Source organism: Malaclemys terrapin, chromosome 12 (genome assembly GCF_027887155.1).
Source record: "Malaclemys terrapin pileata isolate rMalTer1 chromosome 12, rMalTer1.hap1, whole genome shotgun sequence".
In the NCBI taxonomy this organism is placed as follows: domain Eukaryota; kingdom Metazoa; phylum Chordata; order Testudines; family Emydidae; genus Malaclemys; species Malaclemys terrapin.
In genome coordinates, this window is record NC_071516.1 from 5,990,278 (window position 1) to 6,014,910 (window position 24,633).

General features: G+C 47.2%; 1 protein-coding gene across 4 annotated transcripts in view; it reads left to right on the forward strand.

Annotated features, from left to right (window-relative positions):
- LOC128845879 (peroxidasin homolog) overlaps positions 1–24,633 on the forward strand; it is a 66,403-nt gene that overhangs the window by 35,979 nt on the left and 5,791 nt on the right. For 3 of the 4 annotated variants that reach the window (XM_054044936.1, XM_054044939.1, XM_054044938.1), the window contains exons 7-19: positions 1,758–1,927; positions 3,508–3,625; positions 5,907–6,076; positions 7,181–7,453; positions 7,610–7,726; positions 10,340–10,498; positions 12,269–12,381; positions 16,517–16,673; positions 19,213–19,321; positions 20,138–20,295; positions 21,386–22,889; positions 23,349–23,483; positions 24,207–24,415. In XM_054044936.1, coding sequence (XP_053900911.1) covers positions 1,758–1,927; positions 3,508–3,625; positions 5,907–6,076; positions 7,181–7,453; positions 7,610–7,726; positions 10,340–10,498; positions 12,269–12,381; positions 16,517–16,673; positions 19,213–19,321; positions 20,138–20,295; positions 21,386–22,889; positions 23,349–23,483; positions 24,207–24,415 — 3,392 coding nt within the window. The remainder of the gene's footprint in view (positions 1–1,757; positions 1,928–3,507; positions 3,626–5,906; positions 6,077–7,180; positions 7,454–7,609; positions 7,727–10,339; positions 10,499–12,268; positions 12,382–16,516; positions 16,674–19,212; positions 19,322–20,137; positions 20,296–21,385; positions 22,890–23,348; positions 23,484–24,206; positions 24,416–24,633) is intronic. The other variant, XM_054044940.1, reaches the window with a different exon arrangement.

Sequence of the window (24,633 nt, forward strand, 5' to 3'; positions counted from 1 at the left end):
TGGCAGCACTTGCTATACAGCACCTAGCACTGGGCGTACCAAGCAAGTGATCCAAAGCACATTAAAATGAATGGCAATCTTTCCACTGGCTTCAGTGGGCATTGGATTAAACCAAGAATTGGAACGTTAGATTGGTATATGCCTTATATAGTCGTCTGAAATTTTATACCGCTGTGCTCCTTTGTATGGGCACAATATGAACCAACAAACTGTTTAGATGTGAAAATGTGTCCATAACATTTGTGCTTGTATTTGTGGTCCCACAAATGAATTGTGGATGCCAATATTGGTAGCTGGACAGTTAGTGAACTGATTTTCTAGTTTCAGACCAGAAGAAATATCTGCGTAATGGGCAGTGGTGGTGCGTATTCTAACTATCCAGGTATAATTTGGAACGAACAAGCATGGGGTGCTAAAAAAGGATTTCTACCTTCAACAGTTAATAGTAGAGCTGAACAAAAACTGGAATTTCCATCCTGCAGGAAATTTTGATATTTCAACATTTGTTTTTATCCCAAATCAAGACACAAAGCTAAAATTAGATCTGGTTGGAAAATGCAGTTCAGTCAAAATCAGAATGCTTCAAGAAATTGTGTCAATTTTGCTAATGTTTCATTTCAAGGAAGAAAACAGGAGGGAAAGTCTTAAAATGTCGAAATGTCCCATTTTGACATTTTGGAATGAAACGTTTTAATTTTTATTTTGAATATAAAGATACATTTGAATTAAGTTTTGAATCAACTTTTGATTTTGAATTTTGTTTATTTTATATTATATTATATATGATAAAATAAAGTCGAAATCTTAACTAATTACTTAGCTCTATCTAAAACATTTTTAAGAGTTTTCTTTTGCAGAGAATTTCTAGATTTTTGGCTGAATTGGAATGAAAACAAATTTTGAAATCACAAAATCCTGAATGAAACAAAATTTCCGTTGTCTGCATAGCTCTAGGTGAAATCTCAAACTTTTTCATGGAATGAAAAGTTCTGAAATATTTAGATTTGAAAATGCCAAAAAAGAAATATTTTGGCATTTCTAATCAAAATGAAACAGTTTGACAGTTCAACTTTCATTTTGGTTTGTTGAACTGAACATTAAACTGTATTTCCCTATGGCTGTGCATTGCTTCATAGGGGTTGTAGTTGAATTTGCTTGATGGTCCATTCTCCCCTATGGGTCAAGCACCCTGGCTGGACTACATCTGCCATGATGCACCACGCTTTCGGTTAGAGGGGACCCTGGATTGCATCATGGGAGATGGAATCTGGTCAGGGAGTCCAGCACATAGGACAGAATGAGGATCTGAACTACAACTCCCATGAGGCAATGTGCCACAATAAGAATCCAGTTTAGTGTTCAATTGACTTGAAATGAAACATTTTAGGTCAGTACAACAAACCGGAACATTTTGATTTGGATCGAACCAGCTCTAATTCATGGTGTCATTGAACCGATACGTATTTCTGAGGAAGGGGGGCTGAAGCACTGATAAATTGAGGGCCAGATTTCCAAAAGAGCTCAGCCCTCAACAGCTGCCATTTTAGGCACCTATACAATAGGAGCTGTTGGATGCCGATAACTTCTGAAAATCTGCCCACTTCAGTTAGGTCCCTGAGTGGGAGCTATGAGCTCTTTTCAGAATCTGGCCCTGAGTCTATTTTGTAGTGTAGCCAAAACCGTTGTGTATGTTTGGGGAGGGCAATTGGGAAGGGGCTGGGGGATTAAATAACTTTTCTTTGATCTATGTCTCATAGACGGCTGGACTCCAATGCCTTGCTCTGTGACTGTGACTTGATGTGGCTCGCCAAACTGCTGAAGAAATATTCTGAACAGGGCAATATTCAGACAGCTGCCACCTGTGAGAATCCAAGGGAATTGCAGGGCCGGTCCATTACCACTTTGACAACCCAAGAATTTAACTGTGGTGAGCGTGCTTTTATTATTAAATCTATTCACCCAGTGATGCTCCGTTCTGAAGTCAGTGGGATTGCACCGGTGTAAACAAGAAAAGGGCTTGGCCCAGCATCTGTGGGGGTTTTCCCCCGATGGTCCTGCTTTGCATTCACTTCCACTGCTGAAATGAGAGATGATTAATGAGGTCAAGTGACTTGATCAAAGTAACATACTGGGAGTCGACAGCACACCTAGAATCTATGCCCAGGACCCTTCTGGCTATTACTCCTTTTCTCTAGCCACTAGACAACACTGCCTATTTCAGTTACTTTTCAGCACCAGTGCTACAAGTAGGAAGATGGAGACTGGTGCTGTCAGCTTCCCAGGTGAATAGACCATACACTTAAGCTAACAGAGCACTTCGGCTGCAGTCATTTTTTCTTTGCATGTGAGCATCAGTAGAGGTGTCCATAGCCTTAGTTAAATACTCTGTCATAGGTACCGTAGCGACTGAGCAATAAGATATGACATGGGTGCCCCATCAGTGCATGTCTCTTTCACTGTAATAGTGATAGGCCCCAATTCAGCAAGGTATTTCAGCACCTGAGCAGCCCCATTTGTTTCAGTGGGACTCCTCGTGGGCTTAAAGTTGGACACAAGCTGATGTACCTGGCTGAATCAGGGTCAAAGGCTCCAGAGCGTGTGCTTAAATTCATCCCTATTCAGCAAAACAAGCACTGAAGCACGTTTAACTCCCATTGAAGTCCACAAGACGTAAGCGTGTGTTTTGCTGAGTAGGGATGGGCTGCTGCATTGGGGTCACAGTGTGGAAGCCCATTTTGTAATGTAAGTGGTAAGGCCTAGAATATTGGACCCATATTTTAAGCCATTGGGTCAGAATTGGCCTGGGATTGCTTGGGGTGGGGGGTGACTTATTCATCTCTCGGCTTGGTCTAATTAGGCTTTAACTTCATCCTACCCCGGAGTTCCCCAACACATGTATGTTAGGTTAGTATACACCACCTTATACAAATGGCTGGCAGTTATAAGAGCTGAATTGGCCTGTGGTTTTCCCAGAGTTCTGTTCACTCATGCTAGGCTACATCTCACCATACCCTCCCATAGTACCACCCAGCATTTGGCATAAGCAGATAGGAAACTTGTCAAAGTCAAGTTTGTTCTATGACGTAGTAAAGCTGGGAAGGTACCTTCGCGCACCGATACCCGGAATGCTAGCATCCAAAACAACAATAAGGAAGACGCAGAGCAACAAGTTAAGGAACTGAGACAAACTGGGGGGTTGGATTTTAGTGACCTGTAAAGAGTTTTTTGTAACTTTGTTAAATCATCCTATAAATACTCCTAGCTGAAATGTGTAACTGTGGGACCACCCCTTCTGTATAAGGTGAATGTCACCACGCTGCATGAGACTGCTTCCTGGAGACTGGTATCATGTAGAATCTTTTTCCTGTACTATGTTCTTACTGGCTTTTAGCAATACACCTAACTGATACTGGTTATGAGATTTCATAGCGAGCCAATGTGTGGCCAAGCAATTGACTATACAATTTATCAACACTAGAGTGGGTTTTGTTAAATGGTGTTTTTCAGAGAGGCCTCGCATCACCACCGAGCCCCATGATGCTGATGTCAAGTTGGGAAACACTGTTTATTTCACCTGCAGGGCAGAAGGAAACCCAAAGCCAGAGATCATCTGGCTACACAACAAGTGAGTTGTGCACATAGACCCTGTGGGGGTGGCCGCTTCCATCGAGCGGCAAACTCCTCAGTTACTGCCTGTGATTACAGGAGTCATTTCACACAAATCAGAAATGCATGTTTCATTAATTGTATTTACCTTTATTTTAGTAGCACTCTCCAATGACCCTGTCAATAAAGTGCTGTCTTCATGTCCATTTGAAATGTTTTCCCAGGATTTATACTTGCCCATAAATGTACTCTGCAGGCTGAAAGAAGTTGTTGCTGAAAACATTTTATTAGCCTTTTGGCGTGCTTGCCTTGGAGCCACCATGTTTGTGATATATTAACCACTAAAATGGTGCCTCCTGTACTTGGTTTGCCCATGGAAATGTCAGCACTTCAAAAGGAAATTGTTGTATTCCATTGTGGTGCGTAGGCTGCAATGGAAAGTGGCAGGGAAGGGGTTAATATGCTCTCCTGCCAATGCAGACACCACTGCTGCACAATGACACTAGGTGCTGAAAAGTCACAGGGAAATGCCTGACAACAAAATGTTTTGGGCTTGAGCAGTCGTCCATTCTGCATGTTAAAGTATTCCTGGTTTCCCTTGCTTCTGTGTCATGGGAATGTGGGTGGGTGAATAGGAGGATTTTAAAAATAAAACCAAAAGGATGAATGTTAGCATCCCTGCTGTCACCCTGCAGGCAGAGTTTCACTCCAGTGCAAATTTTTGTGGCTGAGTGTTATTGCTCTTGAAAGAGGGTTTTGTGATGGAAATGCTGGCAAGCTCCCACTCAGAGCAGTGCGAATGGGATCACACTAATATATGTTCACCACACTGGAAACCACTATAACCGGGCAGGAAGGGGAATTAATAAATGCTCATCGGGCATGTTGTTCTGCCTGGTGGATCCATCTATATTCTAGGGACAGAAATCTCCTCTCCTTCTTTAGTCTTCTGCAGCCCTCCAATGTTCCATCATGCTAGGGCAAATGATATCCAACAGGGTGACCTAACTCTGGCTGGGCTCCAGGAGTTGCAGCTGAATGTCGGGAGAGAAAAAAATACTTCACAGCTCTCAGGCCCTGGAATGGAATTCTCATATTTATTAGGACTCCACAGTGAATTTACACCTAGCTCTTCTCCTAACGAAGAACCTCCAGCCTGCTGAAATAAAGTTGGCTTCTCATAAAGCTTCCGGGATGATTTCATCAGGGCTACTGCTTGCATTACTTGATGCTATTTTATATGTGCTTTCACCGATTTTATTTTTAATCTCTTCGCTATAAAAAGATTCCTACTCTTACACTAAACATCTTAAAAAACAAAGTTAATACTACAGCTGGGGGAAGTTTACTAAAGTGCTATTTTTAATATATTTTTTTTTCAAAACTTTGAACCTTGTGAAAAAATACTTTTTCATAATCATTTTCACATTTTTCCCTATTTCTCAACAGCTTATAGCGCCGATAAACATTTTTTTCCAAATTTTGAAATTTCAATGAACGTTTCTTTTTAATTTTACATTTTGAAAAAGAAGTTTCACATGTTTTCCATTCTTTTTTTTTTTTTTTTTTTAGCAGCTCAGTCTAATATATTGAATACCATAAAACCTGTCACTTCTCCCTAAGCAAGCAGGGTTTCTGATGGGATTACTACTAAGAGTTAGCAAGTTAAATGTTATTCTAGCTACCTAACTGCTATGCTGCATGTTTAAATTTTCAAGCACATTCCTGTCTACAGAGACAGGCAACCATTTAGTTGTCATTTTAGGGCAGACTGTCAGGGGAGACTTTACTTTTGTTCTTTCTTCCTTTATAGTTCTCTTTGCCTGCAATAAAGGTTCCTGTGACTGAAAGTATCTGTGTATATCGGGGTGGAGAAGCAGTGCTAAAAATTGTTTCGATGGTTTTATTGGATCCATTGGTATAATGGTATATTTACTTGCAGTATATTATTCACCTGCTGAATATATCTATGTTTTGAGTTCTAGATAGGGTGTGATCCTTACTGAACAAGGGAGAGAAAACTGGAACTCAAGCTGGGAGAAAACTTGAATGTTTCTGCCTGTAGTTGTTTTCTGTATAAAAGGAATACTAGCTGTGATTCCATATAATATGACAGTTGGTGGAAAAAATATTTGCTGTCAATTATGGGGCGCTAAAAAATAATGTGAAGAGAGACAAACCTGATATTATGCATGCAGTAAATAAGTAAATAGTTTGACGATGATGAATAGGGGGAAATGGTAGGGTTTTTCCTCTGTCCCTGCAAACTCAGCCCCTTTGTGCCTGGCTCTGCTTTTCAGTAATGAAATTGACATGAAAGACGATGGGCGCCTTAACTTGCTGCAGGATGGGACCCTGATGATCCAAAACACCAAAGAATCTGACAAAGGCGTCTACCAGTGCATGGCCAAGAACATAGCCGGAGAGGTCAAGACACAGGAAGTAGTTCTGCGCTACTTTGGCACGCCATGTAATTGAGCCTTAAACACTTCTTGACGGTCCGGATTATGGAAGGGAGTCAGTCAGATTAAGCCCTTCCTTTATTTATGTACACTTTGGCAAGTGTCTTCACATGCGCGGTGCTTTGAAAGTTCCTAGCCAGTTGGAGGGGTTTATGGAGCAAAGGGAGGGATGGTACCAGTGAAGTCATTATTATATGACTCCACCAGCCATTCCAACCCCTCAGAAAATTAACATAGCATACATGAAGGCTACTGCTGCTCTGAGCAGGTAGGGACAAGTTCTGCTCCTGCTCCAGAAACTTCAAAAAGAAGGGCCTCCTCTCTGTAACTCTAATACAGCACCCTGGAGCCTGGATTGTTTCCTCAGACTGTGCAGGAATGAGGATTTTCCCCAAGGATTCAGCTTGTGTAGCTGAGAGGGTCAGGAGGCCCCTGTGATTCATTGAGTAAAAGTCCCTGGAATTGTGGGGTTACATTCATTATCCGCTGATGTTTATTTCTAGTAGCCCCCGTGGTGTGCTAGGCACTTAGAGACAGGAGTCAAGGCTGAAGTTTGTCTTCTGGAGGCAGGGTCCTGAGTCCAGAGAGAAACGGGGACTGGAGAAGGGGAGTTTTGAGGGGAGGGAATCGAAGGTGGTAAATAGGTGTTGGGGATTGCTAGGCCGAAGAATATAACAGAACAGAAGGAGAGGACAAACATCCCAGTAAAGAGGATCTGCACAGCCCTGAGGCTTTCTCCAGGGCCGGGCAGAGCATGGGAGCAGAAGCAGAAGAATCGTGGGTTCAGGGTAAGCCAGGGTGGGGAGGTTTGTGGGGCAACCTTTTTGGCCGTGTTTGACGAGAGCAAAGGGGAAAGGGAGAGCGGAGTAGAGCAATATCGCAGCCGAGTCAGTGGAGATGCAGAGTGGTAGAGGAGTCATTCGTCTTGCCAGGCATGATGAGACCAAGCAGACTCTGAACACATTTGAAATGCATTCTGGGTCAAGCCCCACTTTTCTGTGGAAGATTTGTTCTAATTTACCAGTGAAGCTTGATTTGTCCCGTTCTGGAGGGGCCTGCGCAGGAGAGGGCAGCAAGGCCGCTTGTGTCTGAAATGTGTCCCTTGCTTTCAGCCAAGCCCAGCTTCGTGATCCAACCCCAGAACACAGAAGTGCTGGTTGGGCAAAGCGTCACCTTGGAGTGTGGGGTCTCTGGGCACCCGCCCCCTCATGTCATCTGGACTCTGGGCACGGGCTCGCCACTCCCGAGCGATTCCCGCTTCGCCATCACCGGCTCGGGAGGGCTGTACATCCAAAACGTCACCTTCTTGGACCAGGGCCAGTATAATTGCAATGCCAGCAACTCAGAAGGCTCCATCCAGGCTACGGCAAACATTATAGTGCAAGGTGAGGGACTCAATGACATTGGCTGGTGTTAAGCACTCAACTGCTGGTCAGGCCGCTAAACCCAGAGTACTGGGCCCTGTTCCGCTCTCAGTGGCTATTCCTGCGTGGCTGGGTTTGGTTTTTTCCTATTGCTCTGCCATTGTCTTCTCCCCTCAGATACTCCCAGGTTCCTGGTCATTCCCATTGATCAGACTGTGACCGAGGGGCAAAGCGTGGATTTCTCCTGCACTGCTAAAGGCCATCCTCCACCTGTTATCACCTGGACAAGGGCAGGTACTCCCCCCATGTTACCTTCTCCTGTAAATACCCACCAGGCCTGGACGATGATGGCTAGGCTACTGCTGTGGGGCATTCTGCAGCCGATGGTGAGTTATCACCCAGCTGAGCTGAAGGTTTATCACCCCAGTGAGATGTCAGATCTCACGACATCCTTTGGGCTGGTGGTTGGCCTGAGATTGAGGTGGATGTATAATGCATGGCTGTTCCCAGCACTTACTCTGTTCCCATCCTTACTCAGTGCAACTCTTAAAAAAATGTTTATTATACTACATGAAATACCCAGGTTCTGAGTCACCCTCCCAGCTGCTTCAGGAGTGGCATTAACGTGGTCTCCCTTCATCCCTCCAGTGATTGGAAGGTGGTGCCAAGAGGCCATGGCACTGTCCCATTGTCTCTGGCGGGGATGTGGAGGATTCTGGTGGGAAACGGGGGAGGCTGCTGTGAGAGTACAGGGGGCCTAAGGCAGTCACTGAAACTCTTCCTTAGGGGTCGAAAGAGGCAATTTGGCTTCTGTAGCCTGTAAGTACTAGTGAGGTCAGTCGCTTCACTTGGATTGAATTTCCTTTACCTTTGATGGATTAACGGCTGGCCTCAGGGCTGTAGCCTTGACTCCACTCTCTAAAGAGCGATTGTGCTGGGCTGAGCCTACAGGGCCGGTAGCTAGCGGGCATTTGGGGGTGGGTGAGTGGCTACTGTGGCGGGTGGGCTGTGCCAGGCAGCCGGGGGTGAGTGCAGGAGACACTGGTCAGAAGCGGCTCTCCCCCGGCAGTCTCCTCATCCAGTCCAGTATGGATCAGCGCATGGCACAACCCCAGGGGCAAGGCCAGCCCTGGCCCCAGCCCACCCTGCAGGGTGCTCCCCTGGGCCCGCCAGGGCTCCCGCAGCTCACCCTTGGGGCAGACCCTCCCCAGTCGCAAGTAACCCCCACAGCTTCAGCCCCTCCCCTGACTGGGAGCTGGCCTGACCCACCCGTCCCCTCCACCAAGCCGGGACACTGCGCCGGCCAACAAAGCCACAAGCAGGGAGCAGAGCCCGCCTGGCAGGCGCATGCTTCTTACCCTGCCCAGGCGCCAGCACCCTCTTGACCACGACACCCCACAGCAGTCGCCCTCATTGCCCGCCCATAAGGCTGGCCCTGACTACGCATTCCTAAGTAGGACTGTCAGAAGGAAGGAGGGATTTGGAGACTGCATTTCCTTCACTCCCTTTTCATCATGAAGTCCTTGGCAACGCTGAACCGTAGTCTGTTCCAGTCACTCACCTGGTTTGAGAGAGCGGGGGGCTGGACAGCCGTGGCTGATTGGTGTCACCGCACTACGGCTTTCGGTCATCACCGGGTTCTTTCTAATGGGAGCGGGTGCTAGAGGAGAGAACTGGCCACTGATGCCTCCCTGGGGTTTCTTTTTTTGCTTTTGAAAACTGACCTTGGGTGAACTTTGAAGTTCTGGGATGGTTCTCAGCATGGCTCCTCGGCACTGACCCCATGTAACAGTCTCTGGGCCAGGAGCCAGTTATCCCTGGCCCAGGGGCCCTCCAGCTTTCCTGACGCTCCACAAGCCATAATTAATTGTTTCGAGCTGGGAAGAATTCCCTGCCGGCACTGTGGCTTCCACAGCAGCAGACCAGCCATCAAGCTCAGAAGGGCCAGCTGAGATCTCCTTAACCAACATGTTCTCCATTTCCTTTAACCCTTTCCCTGTTGCTGCCCGTGTTCCAGGAGCAGCTTTCCTGAAGGATGGACATTGAATGGGGTGCCATGACAGGCTGTGGAGTTAGCAAGGCTGTTGCATGAATGGACTTGGTAGGCTGTCCAGCAATGAAAAGGTTAAATAAATACCATTTTAGTGTCTGACCTCCTGGCCTTGGCTACACTTACCAGGTAGTTCGACGGCTGGAAATCGAAGTTCTGGGTTCGACTTATCGCGTCTAGTCTGGACGCGATAAGTCGAACCCGGAAGTGCTTGCCGTCGACTGCGGTACTCCAGCTCGGCGAGAGGAGTACCGCGGAGTCGACGGGGGAGCCTGCCTGCCGCGTGTGGACCAAGGTAAGTTCGAACTAAGGTACTTCGACTTCAGCTACGTTATTCACGTAGCTGAAGTTGCGTACCTTAGTTCGAATTAGGGGGGGTAGTGTAGACCAAGCCCCTGTATAACACAGGCCACAGGACTTCCCCGAATTAACTCCTGTTTGAACTACTGCCGACCCCTTTCAAAAACATCCCATCTTGATTGTGGGGAGTCCACCACATCTCTGGGTAAGTTGTTCCCGTGGTTAATAGAGGACATGCAAATTGCAGCCCAGGATAAAGAGGTCTGGTGGAGTCTTGTTTGTGCCCTAAATGACACCTGACCACACAGAAAGAGTTCACATGCAGACCGAGTTCATAATCCGCCATAAAGCAAATTAGGGATGACACCGAGGTAGGAGCAGCAGCTCTTCTTGTCCTTGGCTGGAAAGGTGATGATTGTGCTTCAGGGCATCAATAGCAGGGGGTCGGGGGTTGTAGAGTGCGAATGGGCCGATTCCAGACACACTCTCACCCACCCCCAATGAATGGAATAGTAACACACAGCTTCACTAACACATCATTCTGCTGTCGCAATCAGGTGGGCCATTGCCAAATGACCGGAGGCACAGTATCCTCTCCACCGGCACCCTGCGCGTCATGAGAGTTGCCCTGCATGACCAAGGCCAGTATGAATGCCATGCCATCAGTGCCATCGGAGTCAAGAGCCTCCCGGTGCAGCTTTGGGTGACGCCTCGAGGTACGCCAGTGCAGGCCAGCGTGTGTGGGAAATACTAGCTGGCAAATGGATTGCATTCACTTTACAGTGTGTTGAGTTTGACGCTATCGGGTGAGGAAGGCAATTGCCTGAATTCCTGGGGGATGGATTTCTCTTTGCCTTGGGAGCAGAGGGACCATAGTAAAGTTCCTTTAGCGGATGGGGGGAAATACACAAGTGCAGGTTCTTAGCCACAGTAAATCAGCATCGTTCCGTTGAAGTCAATGAAGCTGCCCAGTTTACATCAGATCAAAACTCGCCTGACATGGACAGTGATTGGAGAGAGGGACTACACCAGTGCTCATCTAGTTGGTGAGTGTTAGTTTTAGTGCTCCTCCTGGATCTTTCACTGAGTGGTGCCTTTCCAAAACCTACATTTAAATGCTGAAAAATACATTCAGGCTGGGACGTTTTCAAGGGAGCATAATGGAATGAGAACTGGGCATCGAATGGCTTTAGACTCCTTTGGAAATCCCAGCAGAAACATTTCATTTGGCTTGACATGTCCTGGTATTTCAACAACCACCAAACCTGAAACATGGCGTTGTTTAGTTGAAGAAAATTAGCTTTGGGTTCATTTTTTGGTAACCGTTTTCAGTTTTTGAAAACAAAATTTTTTTTAGCCAAAAATGGTTTTCCATTTTTTTTCCTCTTATGCTTTTGGTTTTTTCCCACTGGAGGGAAAATAGTATTTTTTGTAGGATACTTTGAAAAATGACAATTTTGATATTTTCTGTGGAAAAATAATTGTCTTTTTTCCTAGCAGTGCTGGTTCTGGCACTCTGTATAAATGGTAAATCTTACTGAGAGATCGTTGTTCTGAACACTAACTGCCGGGCCAAATTTCACCCCAAATTTAGATTTTCCTGAAATTGAGCTTTTGCAGAAGACAAGAACAACAGAAGTATTTCCATGATTTTTTAAAATTCCTATGGAAACAATCTTCTTAAACAAAAAACATCGCCCATTGCAGCATGTGCCCCTGGTGAGACTGGGGGCAGGCCTACGCTATAGGGTTAAGTCAACCTAAGTTATGCAACTCCAGCGACGTGAATAATGTAGCTGCAGTCGGCGTACCATAGGTCGACTTGTTGCGGTGTCTACACCGCGCTGGGTCGACGGGAGAAACTGCCCTGCTTCTCGTTCCGGTGGAGTACCAGAGTCAATGGGAGAGCGATCTGTGGTCAGTTTAGTGGGTCTTCATTAGATCTGCTAAATCAACCCCCTGGTGGATCGATCGCCACAGCCTTGATCCAGGGTAAGTGTAGACATACCCTGGGGAAATGAAACTGACTAAAATCACATGAGAAACTGACTAGCTTCTGTAAATTCATAGATTCATCGAGTTTCTCTCCTGTGTAAGATGGGCCAGAGAACCTCACTCAGTAATTTCTGAATCAAGCCCATAATTACTGCTTGAGCTAGAGCAGATCATTTAGAAAGAGATTCAGTCTTGATTTAAAAACTCCAGGTGATGGGGAAATCCATCATGTAATTGTCCAAGCTGAGAGAAATACAAACCGCAGCAGAAGATGAACAGGGAAATTTAAATGAGAGAGTGTTGTTAGTAACAGAGACAAGGAAAGCAGATGATGTTTTAACTTGACAGTGTCCCTTTAAATGTTGTTTGAGACAGGAGTCTGGGCGCCTTATCATCACTCTCTGGTGAGATGTTACTAACTCAAACTTTCTCAGTTACCCTTAACGAAGAAATTTCTTGTATTTATTCCTCTGTTTCTTCACACTAAACAGTGATCCCTGTGTTTCTTCACCCTCCGCAAGATGTGGTAGCTGAGACTGGACAGGATGTTGTGATCACCTGTGCTGCCCAAGGAGATCCACGACCCACCATCACCTGGGCCAAAGTAAGAGAATTATAATTCCATAGTCACCCTGTACCCAGCTGATAATCCCCACGCTGCAGTGTTCCTGATACTGTGTCATTACTAGAGCAGTGTGAATCATTGATTTTCCAGTTCAGTGGCTGAGCCAAAAATATCTGAAACAAATTCGGTTAGTTTCAAACCGAAACTGAATTTGTTGTTGTTGTTGTTGTTGTTTTTGTCTTGCTGAAACAAAAAAATAAAAAAACTTGCATTTGGGTAGAAAAGAAACGTTTCTGATACTGATTCAAATCAGTGTTTCAAAACTAAATGTTGAGTCAAAATGACATTTTCAAAATAGTTTGTTTTTGATTTTTTTTCAAAACGAACCATTTCGACACTTCCCAGATTTTTGTTTTCGGTTGGCTGGGGGGTTTTATCGGCCGACGTTCTTCACCAAATTTGACCGGAATTCATGAATAATTGCAGTGCCCCCCAAAATGTATTTTTCAGCGAATTTACTATTAACCAAAAAAAATTCGGTCAGCTCTAGTCATTACCTAATGCTGTCACGGTTTGAAATAAGCTTGCATAGTAAATATGGGAGAAGATACACTGGATAGAAAACAATAAGGTTTTGAGGAACTAAGTTTCCCACCTGGATTTTTATATGTCAAAAACAAATAGCTGGGCAACATGGGTTGTCCTTTCCACTTTAACAGCCTTCACTTAACCAACCTATGACTTGAGTGATTCTTGACGCTCCCAAAGACGGGATATTTTAGTACAGTCCAAATTGTCCTTGTGTTCAGGGATCTCCATTGGTGGGAGCGGGCTGCATCACTAATACATTACAGTTCTACTTGGCTCTGGGTTTGGCATGGCAGAGCTGTGCTACTAAGGTAATGCTACAGAGAGGCTGGGGCCTGGGAGCAGTGAAAGAGGTTCAATTTTAATTAGATTGGGAGCTCTCTCAGACACAGACTGTCTTCCTTAAGCATCTGCTGAGCTTCAGTGAATCCTGGGAGGAGACAAAAAGAAGGGATAGCAGTACAGTTCAAATAGGAACTGAAACTTTTTATTATTTTTGTTGTTGTTTGTTTGTTTTTATTTTATTCCTATTATTTATTATTGCTGTTTATTACTTGTATTATGGTAGGACTTGGGACCCACAATAAAGATTAGTACCCATAGTGTTAGGCGCTGTACAGAATTCTATGGGCCTGACTCTTCTCATTTAGGGCTTGTCTACATATGGAGCTATACAGGAGCAGTTATTTCTGAATAACTCCATGTGTGGACCCTCTTACTCTGGAATAAGGGCACCTTGTTCTTGTTTAGCTTAATGCACATGAAACTATGTTGACGTCAGTGTGGTTAGTCCAGAGTTACACCAGTGTAAATGAGAAAAGAACCAGGTCTTACGTATCCCTTGGCTTCAGCTGGAAAGCCAAGAAGAGACACCACAATCCAAAGAGAAGGGCTGCTCCAACTTTTGTGATTCTGTTGCTAGTCTCTCAATATTTGACATTTTACTTCTTTGTAAACTACTTTTAGATTGGCTGACGAAAAGCACTGTACGACAGTTATGTATTTATTTATTTATTACCCAAAGCCCCAACTCCTGGAGACAGGCAGCTGCATGAGATTCTCATTTTCATTTATTTTTTAAAATAAGTTGCTAGCCCAGTGGTTCTCAAACTTTTGTTCTGGTGACCCCTTTCACATAGCAAGCCTCTGAGTGCAACCCTCCCCCCACTTATAAATTAAAAACACACCCAGGCAAAGCAGGGTTTGGGGTGGAGGCTGACAGCTTGCGACCCCCCATGTAATAACCTTGTGACCCCCTGAGGGGTCCCGACCCCCAGTTTGAGGGGGTCTGGCCTTTATGGTTGCAAAGAAAAGATTGAAGGCTCAAAACTCAGAAGGCAAAGAACAAAAACCCTACATTTATTTTTTAGATCTCATGATTTTATCCCAGTCTCGTGATTTCTATGGGCCTGACTCAAGATTTTTGAATGTTTGGGCTTCTTAATACTGGATATGTCTGACCCACCCAAGGCCATGACAGTCTGAGATCTCATGAGAGAACCTGTTCCTAGAGGTTCAGAAAAGCCTCTAAACTTTGATTCCTCATCTGAACCAAACCTGTTGAGACTTATCCCTTGCTCTTCTCAAATTTTAATGTCTGTATTGCAGCAGAACGATCCCAACTTCCTGCCTCTAAGCTAGTATAGAATCGGGGGGAGAAAGTAATACATGAAATGAATGAATATATGTGGATTGTAAGAACAGCCATACTGGGTCAGATCAAAGGTCCATCTGGTCCAGTATCCTGTCTTCCGACAGTGACCAATGCCAGGTGCCCCAGAGGGAATGAACAGAACAGGTGATCATCAGGTGATCCATCCCCTGTCGCCCATTTCCAGCTTCTGGCAGTCAGAGGCTTAGGGACACCCAGAGGAGCTGCGTCCCTGACCATCTTAGCTAATAGCCATTGATGGACCTGTTCTCTATGAACTTATCTAATTTTTATTTGAACCCAGTTATGCTTTTGGCCTTCACAACATCCCCTGGCAGTGATTTCCACAAGTTGACTGTGCACTGTGTGAAGATGTACTTCCTTAGTTATGTTTGTTTTAAATCTGCTGCCTATTCATTTAATTGAGAGACTCCTGGTTTGCATGTTCTATGAAGAGGTAAATAACACTTCCTAATGCACTTCCTCTACACCAGTCATGATTTTATAGACCTCTATCTTATCCCCCCTCAGTTGTCTCTCTTGAAAGCTGAACAGTTCCAGTCTCTTTCATCTCTTCTCAGGTGGAAGCTGTTCCATACCCCTAATCATTTTTGTTGCCCTTCTATGTACCTTGTCCAACTCTAATATTACTTTTTTGGGATGAGGCAACCAGAACTGTGCACAGTATTCAAGGTGTGGGCGTACCCTGGATTTATATATTGGCAGTTTGATATTTTGTATTTTATTATCTATCCCTTTCCTAATGGTTCCTAACATTCTCTTAGCTTTTGTGACTGCTGCTGCTTATTGAGTGGATGTTTTCAGACCACTATCCACGATGACTCCAAAATCTCTTTTTTGAGTGGTAGCAACTAATTTAGACCCCATCATTTTGTGTGTATAGTTAGGATTGTTTTCCAATGTGCATTACTTTGCATTTATCGACACTGAATTTCATCTGCCATTTTGTTGCCCAGTCACCCAGTTTTGTGAAATCCCTTTGTAGTTCTTTGCAGTCAGCTTTGGACTTAACTATCTTGAGTAGTTTTTTATCGTCTGCAAATTTTACCACCTCACTGCTTACCCTGTTTTCCAGATGACTTATGAATATGTTAAACAGTACTGGCCCCAGTACAGATCCCTGGGGGACACCACTGTTTACCTCTCTCCAGTCTGAAAGCTGACCATTTATTCCCACCCTCTGTTTTCTATTCTTTGACCAGTTACTGACCGATAAGAGGACCTTCCCTCTTACCCCATTATGACTTATTTAGTTTAAGAGCCCATGGTGTGGGACCTGGTCAAAGGCTTTCTGAAAGTCCAGCTACACTAGATTCCCCTGGATCACTCTTGTCCACATGCTTGTTGGTCCACCAAACAATTTTAATAGATTGGCGAGGCGTGGTTTCCCTTTATAAAAGCCACGTTGACTCTTCAACATCATGTTCATCTATGGGTTTGAGAATTCTGTTCATTACTACAGTTTCAACCATTTTACCTGGTGCTGAAGTTAGGCCTGTAATTGCCAGGATCGCCTCTGGAATCTTTTTTAAAAATCGGCGTTACATTAGCTACCCTCCAGTCATCTAGTACCTAGGCTGATTTAAGCAATAGGTTGCATACCACAGTTAGTAGTTTTGCAATTTCATATCGGAGTTCCTTCAGAACTATACAATGTATGTTTGGGAGCAGAGGGGAGTGGGAAGCCGGACAAGAGTGTAACTAGCCAAAAGAATTGCTGGGGGTGCGGTGAGGGGTGAAACGGACTGGTGTCTTTTTTGCTTTCAGATACCTTTTCTGTGTTGCACAGAGTTCTCCTGACATCTGCTGGCCATGTCGATCAATGACAGCTGTGTATGTGTTTCCTAGGTAGAGCAGAGTCTAGGCTGAGGGATTCTCTCTGAAACGTCTTCCTGTCTTTTGATCATGCTACAGGAGGGTATTCAGATCACAGAGAGCGGCAAGTTCCATGTAAGTCAAGATGGGACCCTATCCATTCGAGACCTGGGAGTGGCTGATCAGGGCAGATATGAGTGTATAGCCAGGAATACCTTTGGATTCACGTCCAGCACCATGCAGCTGACCATCACGGGTACAGTGTCCCTTGGCTTTATCTCTACAAGGTTCTCTTTCTCTTGCTCTGCTTACCTATTTCCTGCTCTGCCAATACAATGACAAGCTTTTAAATGCTTGCTTATAACCCTAATCTAGGGTTACCATATTTCAGCGAGCAAAAAAGAGGACGGGAGGAGCCCCGCCCTAGCCCCGCCCCTGCCCCTCCCACTTCCCACCCCCCCTGACCTCCCAACCCTCCCCCCGTTCCTTGTCCCCTGACTACCCCCTCCTGGGACCCCTGCCCCTAACTGCCCCCCAGGACTATCTAAGCCTCCCTGCCTCTTGTCCCCTGACTGCCCCAACCTTTATCCACACCCCCACCCCCAGACAGACCCCTGGGACTCCCACGCCCCATCCAACCACTCCCCACCCCCTGACAGCCCCCCCCAGAACTCCCAACCCATCTAAACCCCTCTGCTCCCTGTCCCCTGACTGCTCCGATCCCTCTCCGCACTCCTGCCCCCTGACAGCCCCCCCCAGAACTCCCAACCCATCTAAACCCCTCTGCTCCCTGTCCCCTGACTGCTCCGATCCCTCTCCCCACTCCTGCCCCCTGACAGCTCCCCCCCAGAACTCCCAGCCCCCTACCCCCCCCGCTCCTTGTCCCCTGACTGCCCCCTCCTGGGACCCCTGCTCCTAACTGCCCTCCAGAACCCCACCCCCTACCTAAGACTCCCTGTTCCTTGTCCCCTAACTGCCCCCTCCTAAGACCCCCCCCCCAACTGCCCACCAGGACCCTACCCCCTACCTGTACCCTGACTGCCCAAAACTTTCTCCACTCCCCCCAAAAAGCCCCCCCCCGTTTCTTGACTGCCCCCTCCAGAACCTCCCTGCCCCTTCTCCTGCCCCCCCTTACCCTGCTGCTCAGAACAGGGTGTTGGGCTCTGTGCGAGCCGGACACGTGGCTGAGCTCCCCAGCACAACAAAACCCGGTCCCTGGCCCTGCACAACAAAACCCGGTCCCTGATCCGGACCGGGTTGCAGGGGAGAGCTGCCCTTGTATCAGCACAAAGTGCTCTCGCTCCCGTTTTGCTACGCTGCATGGCAGAAACCGCTCCCAGTTGCAAAAGGGGAGGGCTGCACTTTGTGCTGAGACACTTGCTCAGAATGCAGGGCGGAGCTCCTCTCCAGCTGCTCCGGAGTCCAGCCCGGGACTTTCCTGCAGCCCTCCCAGCCGCTCGCTCTGCTGTGCCGGGGGAGGGGGAAATCCCGGACATTGTGAGTGCTTTACAAATTCCCCCCGGACGCTATTTTTAGCACAAAAAGGAGGACATGTCCGGGTAAATCCGGACGAATGGTAACCCTACCTAATCCATTGGGGGGAAGGGAGGCGTTCTCCATTTTTCACACTACTGCTCTGTGTAAGAAGGTAGGAGAAGCAGAGATTGTAATGAATAGCAGTCAGAGAGGTAACACTCATCTGTAAATCAGACCGCAGGTTAAGCATCACGGTGGTAACCCTTGGAGGGAAGGGAAGAATCGAGGAGGAAAAAATTGGAAGCATTTCTCAAGCACGCAGGGGTGAAGAGCGGGCATAGTCAATCCTTTATTAGATTAATTTAGCCTCCTTCTCTGTGCATGAATTGACTGTGAGGCGTTTAGGATGTTGTCTAACTTCTTTGTCGTTTGAAATTACTCACAGGATAATTAATGTGATTCGTTCGTGGTTGGTAGCTTGTTTTCCAACAGCACATGTTGCATGTCAGTTCCCAATGTCAATATCCACATTTGAGCTGGGTTGATTACCTTTGGCGTGACGTGCTGGCCACGAGGTATTGTCTGGTTCTTGAGTGGGCAGGGGAAACACGTAGGGTTTATCTGATTCTGCCCAGCAGTCAGGAGGTGCTGTGATCTAGCTAGTGCCACTAAAAACAGCACGGAAGCAGTGGCAGCATGGGCTAGCCATTCGAATACATATCCAGGGTCCCAGGCAGGGTTGTACATGGGCAGCGAGCCTGTGCCACTGCCCATGCTGCTGCTCCATGCTATTTTTGAGCAAGCTAACTAGATTGCAGCTAGCTGAGGTGTGTCTCCACATGATACAATCACACCTCCCGATTGCAGTGTAGACCCTTAGAATCAGATTTCTGAAGCGCATACTCCTGTGTACAGGCTCATGTTAAAAAACTCACTCTTGCCATGAACGTACCTGTCAGTTAACGTGTTCTTTAGAAGATCTGTGAACATGACAACGACAGCTGGAGCAAATTCAGATATCTTATGCAAGCGAATGTTCACAGACCAAAATCTTGGGGTGCTCCCCTCGGTCTAAGCTGGCATGTTGTCATCCTGCGATGTGGTCTCTTGTATGCTAGGGCAGTGATTTCAGTTCATAACTATCCTGCAAACTGAGACCCAAATCTACCCCAAGTTGTTTATGACGGCACACGGCAATGAAGTTCTATTTTGTAGTGGACACTGATGCACAAAAGTCTCGCCAAGTTCTCTCAAGGCTGGAAAACCAAAGTAAAATGAAGTCATTTAATTTCCTTATTCTCTCTTTGATTCCTTGAAAGCCACGGACGTTGGTCGGAGTGGCGACACCTTTGTAGCCACGTCAATACAGGAAGCCATCAGCAGTGTGGACCATGCTATCAATTCAACGCGCACGGAGCTGTTTAGCAAGTAAGGCTGCTTGGGGATAAGATCTGAGCTGCAAAAGTGACAGCAGATGGAGATCAGAAATATATTGGGTGGAGATGCTCTGAAACCATGTATTATACCTCACTGCTATAGTTCCATCTCAGGTTTCTGGTGAGCCAAGTTAGTAAACATAGGCTTGATAGCAGGGTAAAAAATCATAACGGGGAGACCCATTTGACTGTAGAATTGTCTTACAAAGGAACCCCATCTCTCAAGTCCCTTGAGACTGTTTTGTAGGAGACAATACAACTGGAAGAAGAATGGGATTGTAACCTTGAGCTGTTCAAAGGGACGGAGCACACACAGAAATAAAGGATCAGCACAGTCAGTATATAAATGCAGATGACTTCATTCATTGTGGGGCAGTGGAGCAGGCCAAAAAATATGTATCTGAACTTTTTTCTTGACAAAAAGTAGCTTTAGATTAAATGGAAATTTCATAAAAGATGTATTTTAATTGAACATTTGGGAGTTTTCATAAGAAATCCAAAAAAATTTTGGCCTTCAACCAAAATGTTATGGTGTTCAGGTGCCAAAAACTGAAACATTTTTGAAATTATGAATAATTGTGAAAATGTTCATTAATTTTTTTTCATTGGGGTGGGGGTGGAATCCTTTCCTGATCAGCTCTAGCAGGCAGACAAGTTGAATCACTAACCTGAATACTTGTTGGGATTTCTCTCCTGAATAGGTCTAGACTGTGACCCAAGTTGCCTGAAACATCTTGTTAACATCAGGGAAATATTCATTTCAGTAATCAAGAATCCCTTGTAACCCAGTTTTAATTTTCTGAAACAGGCGACCCAAAACTCCCAATGACTTGCTGGCACTCTTCCGTTACCCCCGGGACCCTTACACCATCGAAACAGCCCGGGCTGGCGAGATCTTCGAAAGAACCTTGCAACTGATCCAAGACCATGTCCAACAGGGGTTGATCGTGGACATGAATGGCACGGGTATGACCGGTTATTTCTGATCCGACAGTAGAACATCAGGAAATTCAGGGGGAGAATAAAGTTAAAAAAACAGCAACGCCAGACTGTTGCAAGGTGGGAAGTCAGAACATTGTACTAAAAGTTCAAAACACTTACTAATTTAAGTGGAGACATGGACTGTCCAGGATCCACCACTAGTGATTAATTCTGCCCCTTATCCTGACCATCATCTTCCATCCAACTTTCGACTATAGGCATGAAGAGCATAGAATGCCCTGTAAAGTGGAAAGTGTAACCCAGTGGTTAAGGCCTGGGTTCACTTCCCCACTCTACCACAGACTTCTTGAGGGCAAGTCACTTAGGCCCGGTCTACACCTCAAGCTTAGGTTGGCCTGGTTACATGTCTCAGGGCTGTGAAAAATTCACCCTCCTGAGAGACGTAGTGAAGTTGACCTAAGCCCCAACGTAGACACTGCTGGATGAATGAAAGAATTCTTCCATCAACCTAGCAACCATCTATGAAGGGGGTGGATTTACGACAGTGGCGGACAAATCCCTTCCATTGCCGGAGCAAGTGTTTAGACAAAAGCGGAGTAGCTGCAGTTATGCTGTTGTCGCGCTTGTCGTGTAGCCACAGCTCCGGTCTGTCTCTGTGTCTCAGCCCCTCGTTTGTCAAGTGGGGATAATGCCTTCCCACTCCACAAGGCTGCTCTGAGGCTACCTACATTAAAGATTGTGAGGTGCTCAGATGGCAGCCCTGTAATGACTATAAAGACATAAAAACAAAACAAACATCCTAATTAGAGACTGGAAACCAGGCCCACGCTCATGGCATGGCCCAGACACCACAACATCCTACATTACCCTCTCTGTAATGTTTATACCTAACCCTGCCTCCGTCCACCATTCCATGATGGGGCCAGTACCTCACTATTCTTCCTTCACCCTCCCACAATCCGTCGCAGGCCCTACACTCCACATACCGGCCAGCGATCAAATTGGCCTTGTCCATCCTCAGGGTACTGATGACAGACCCCAATTAGCCCTCGTGTGGGGTGGCATGCTCTCCGATGGCCATGCTCTAATGTGTTGTTTTGGGGTTCCCTCACAGGCTACCGTTACAACGACCTGGTCTCCCCTCACTACCTGAACGTGATCGCCAACCTGTCTGGCTGCTCCGCCCACCGCCGCACGCCCAACTGCTCTGACATCTGTTTTCACAAGCAGTACAGGACCCACGATGGCTCCTGTAACAATCTCCAGCACCCGATGTGGGGTGCGTCCCTCACAGCCTTCCAGCGCCTCCTCAAGCCGGCCTACCAGAACGGCTTTAACCTGCCGCGGGGCTTCTCTTTGGCGGAAGACTCCAGGGAGCTGCCCCTGCCGCTGCCTCGTCTCGTCTCCACAGCCATGATAGGGACAGAAACCATCACCTCCGACGACCAGTTCACTCACATGCTCATGCAGTGGGGCCAGTTTCTGGACCATGACATGGACCAGACGGTGGCAGCCATCAGCATGTCGCGGTTCTCGGACGGGGCACCCTGCAGTGAGGTGTGCACCAATGACCCACCGTGCTTCTCCGTCGTGATCCCGGAGAACGACCCCCGGGTGAGGAACGGGCACTGCATGTTCTTTGTCCGCTCCAGCCCCGTGTGTGGCAGTGGGATGACCTCCCTGCTGATGAACTCCGTCTACCCCAGGGAACAGATCAACCACCTGACCTCTTACATCGACGCCTCCAACGTCTACGGCAGCACGGAGCAGGAATCTCAGGAGCTGAGGGACCTGAGCAGCCAGAGAGGGCTGCTAAAACAAGGACAGGCGGTGCCCAGCTCGGGAAAACACCTCCTCCCGTTTGCAGTGGGGCCGCCCACTGAGTGTATGCGGGATGAGAACGAGAGCCCCGTGCTGTGCTTCCTGGCGGGGGATCACCGGGCCAACGAGCAGCTGGGCCTCACAGCCATGCACACCCTCTGGTTCCGGGAGCACAACCGCCTTGCCACCGAGCTGTGGGCCCTGAATCCCCACTGGGATGGGGACACGCTCTACCACGAGGCGCGCAAAATGGTGGGCGCTCAGATGCAGCACATCACCTACGCGCACTGGCTCCCCAAGATCCTCGGGGAAGCTGGCATGAAGGTGCTGGGCGAATACAAAGGCTACGACCCCAACGTCAACGCTGGAATCCTCAATGCCTTCGCCACCGCGGCCTTCCGGTTCGGACACACGCTGATCAACCCCGTCCTGTATCGGCTGAATGAAACCTTCCAGCCCATTCGCCAAGGCCACGTCCCCCTCCACAAGGCCTTTTTCTCCCCTTTCAGGATCACCCAGGAAGGAGGGATTGATCCTCTCCTCCGTGGTCTGTTCGGGGTCCCTGGGAAAATGCGGGTCCCCTCCGAGCTCCTGAACATGGAACTGACCGAGAAGCTCTTCTCCATGGCGCACTCTGTCTCACTGGATCTGGCAGCAATCAACATCCAGCGGGGGAGGGACCACGGCATCCCCCCATACAATGACTTCAGGGTCTTCTGCAACCTCACGTCGGCACAGGAGTTTGAAGACCTCCGGAACGAGATCAAAAACCTGGAGATCAGGGAAAAGCTCAGGAGGTACTGTGGTTTGGACCATGAGATCAATCTACCAATGGTATTGCCCTCCCCTAGCACCTATCAGCTGATCTGCTCTACTGCGATGGGGTTCAGAAGCCAGGGTCATAGCCGTGGTATAACAACTAGAATACCTGGAGATTTCCAAGCGAGCAATCCCTTACTTCTCAACCTCTAGTACTGTATCAGGGGATTGGTATGTTACTCTTTGGGTTTCAACCTCAGTCCCTGGTAGCTGTTTTCCAAGAGGACTAAATTGCCTGTTGTCTGTCTGGGTTACTACTTCTTATTGCGGAGTTAAGCCCTCCCTTCTGTTGTCTAGATAGCTCACAGTACTTACTGTCCAAATGTTGCCCAGATGAGCTGCTTGTACCCAGATTCCTATTCAAATGAAGCAATACTCCAGCCAAGATTGCTTTCCGCCCTCTGATAATCTTTTCCTTTTTGCCTCTCACTGTGCAGTTTATATGGGACTACCAAAAATATTGACCTGTTTCCAGCACTGATGGTGGAAGATCTTGTCCCTGGGACCAGAGTTGGACCAACATTGATGTGCCTGCTAGCAACACAGTTCCGAAGACTCAGAGATGGGGATAGGTACCATCATTTCTGGTCAAACCAAACCCCCCAGTATTCTGCTTGGGGAGATCACTCCTCTTGGAGAGACATGAAAGGAACAATTCCTGATTTCCCCTGGGTTCCAAGGCTGTGATGGTTCTTTGGGTAGGAGAATAAGGATGTAGGGCAGGATCTATTCTCCTCCCTTCTGTGTATCTGCTCAAGGACTTATGGCAGTTCAGGAATCTTATCTTGTTCTTAGTTAAAGATCAATTCACTTGGGCTTCATTGTACTTTCAAGGTTCTTAAGTTGTCATCTGCTGTGGGAATGCTAGAAAAGTATGGGTGCGGGGACAGGGTTGGGAGCTTAATTCGGGGCGAATTTGGTGCATGTGATGTCAGTAGTGCCATTGATCGCTCTGGTTACCTGCAGAAAGAATGCCAGGGCGTCCCAATCCTAGCCCACTACACTATAGCTATCACCATTCTGAGCTTGTCTTGGGATGGAACTGGTTCTACTAGGTCTCCCGCAGGGAGGGGAAGGGTCGGATTTGAGTAGTCACTCCATAAGGCCTGTGAGACCCTCAGACTCAAGTCCACTTAAGCCACAAATTAAACTCAGGTCCTGAAATGTAAATACTGGCGCCCTACTCCATTGCACATCCCCCGCCCTGCCTGGCCTTTCCCCACATCTTGGCCTCTCCTGGCCCGGCATTACTACTGGTTAGCCTCAGCAATACCATGGCTTGCAATCCCCTGTAGGTTTTGGTATGAGAATCCTGGAGTCTTCACCCCAGCCCAGGTGACTCAGATAAGGCAGACGTCACTGGCTCGCATCATCTGTGACAACAGCGACCATGTCCGACAGCTCCAGAGGGATGTGTTCCAGGTGGCATCCTACCCCCAAGGCATGGTCAACTGCGAGGAGATCCCGGCGGTTGATCTCCGCATGTGGCAGGACTGCTGCGAAGGTGGGCGCAGTGCCGCTGTTGTGTCGATCGGCACGTGGGTTCAGGTTGGGAGGAGTCCTTTTATGCTCTCTCTCTCTCTCTGAAAGAGATACAAGGGATGGTTTTATGATGTATGTAACTCCTCTGCAGGCAGGAAGTCACAGCTCATTCTTATTACATATCATTGTATTTCTGTAGCACTTAGGAGCCCCTGTCATGAACCGGGACCTCGCTGTGCC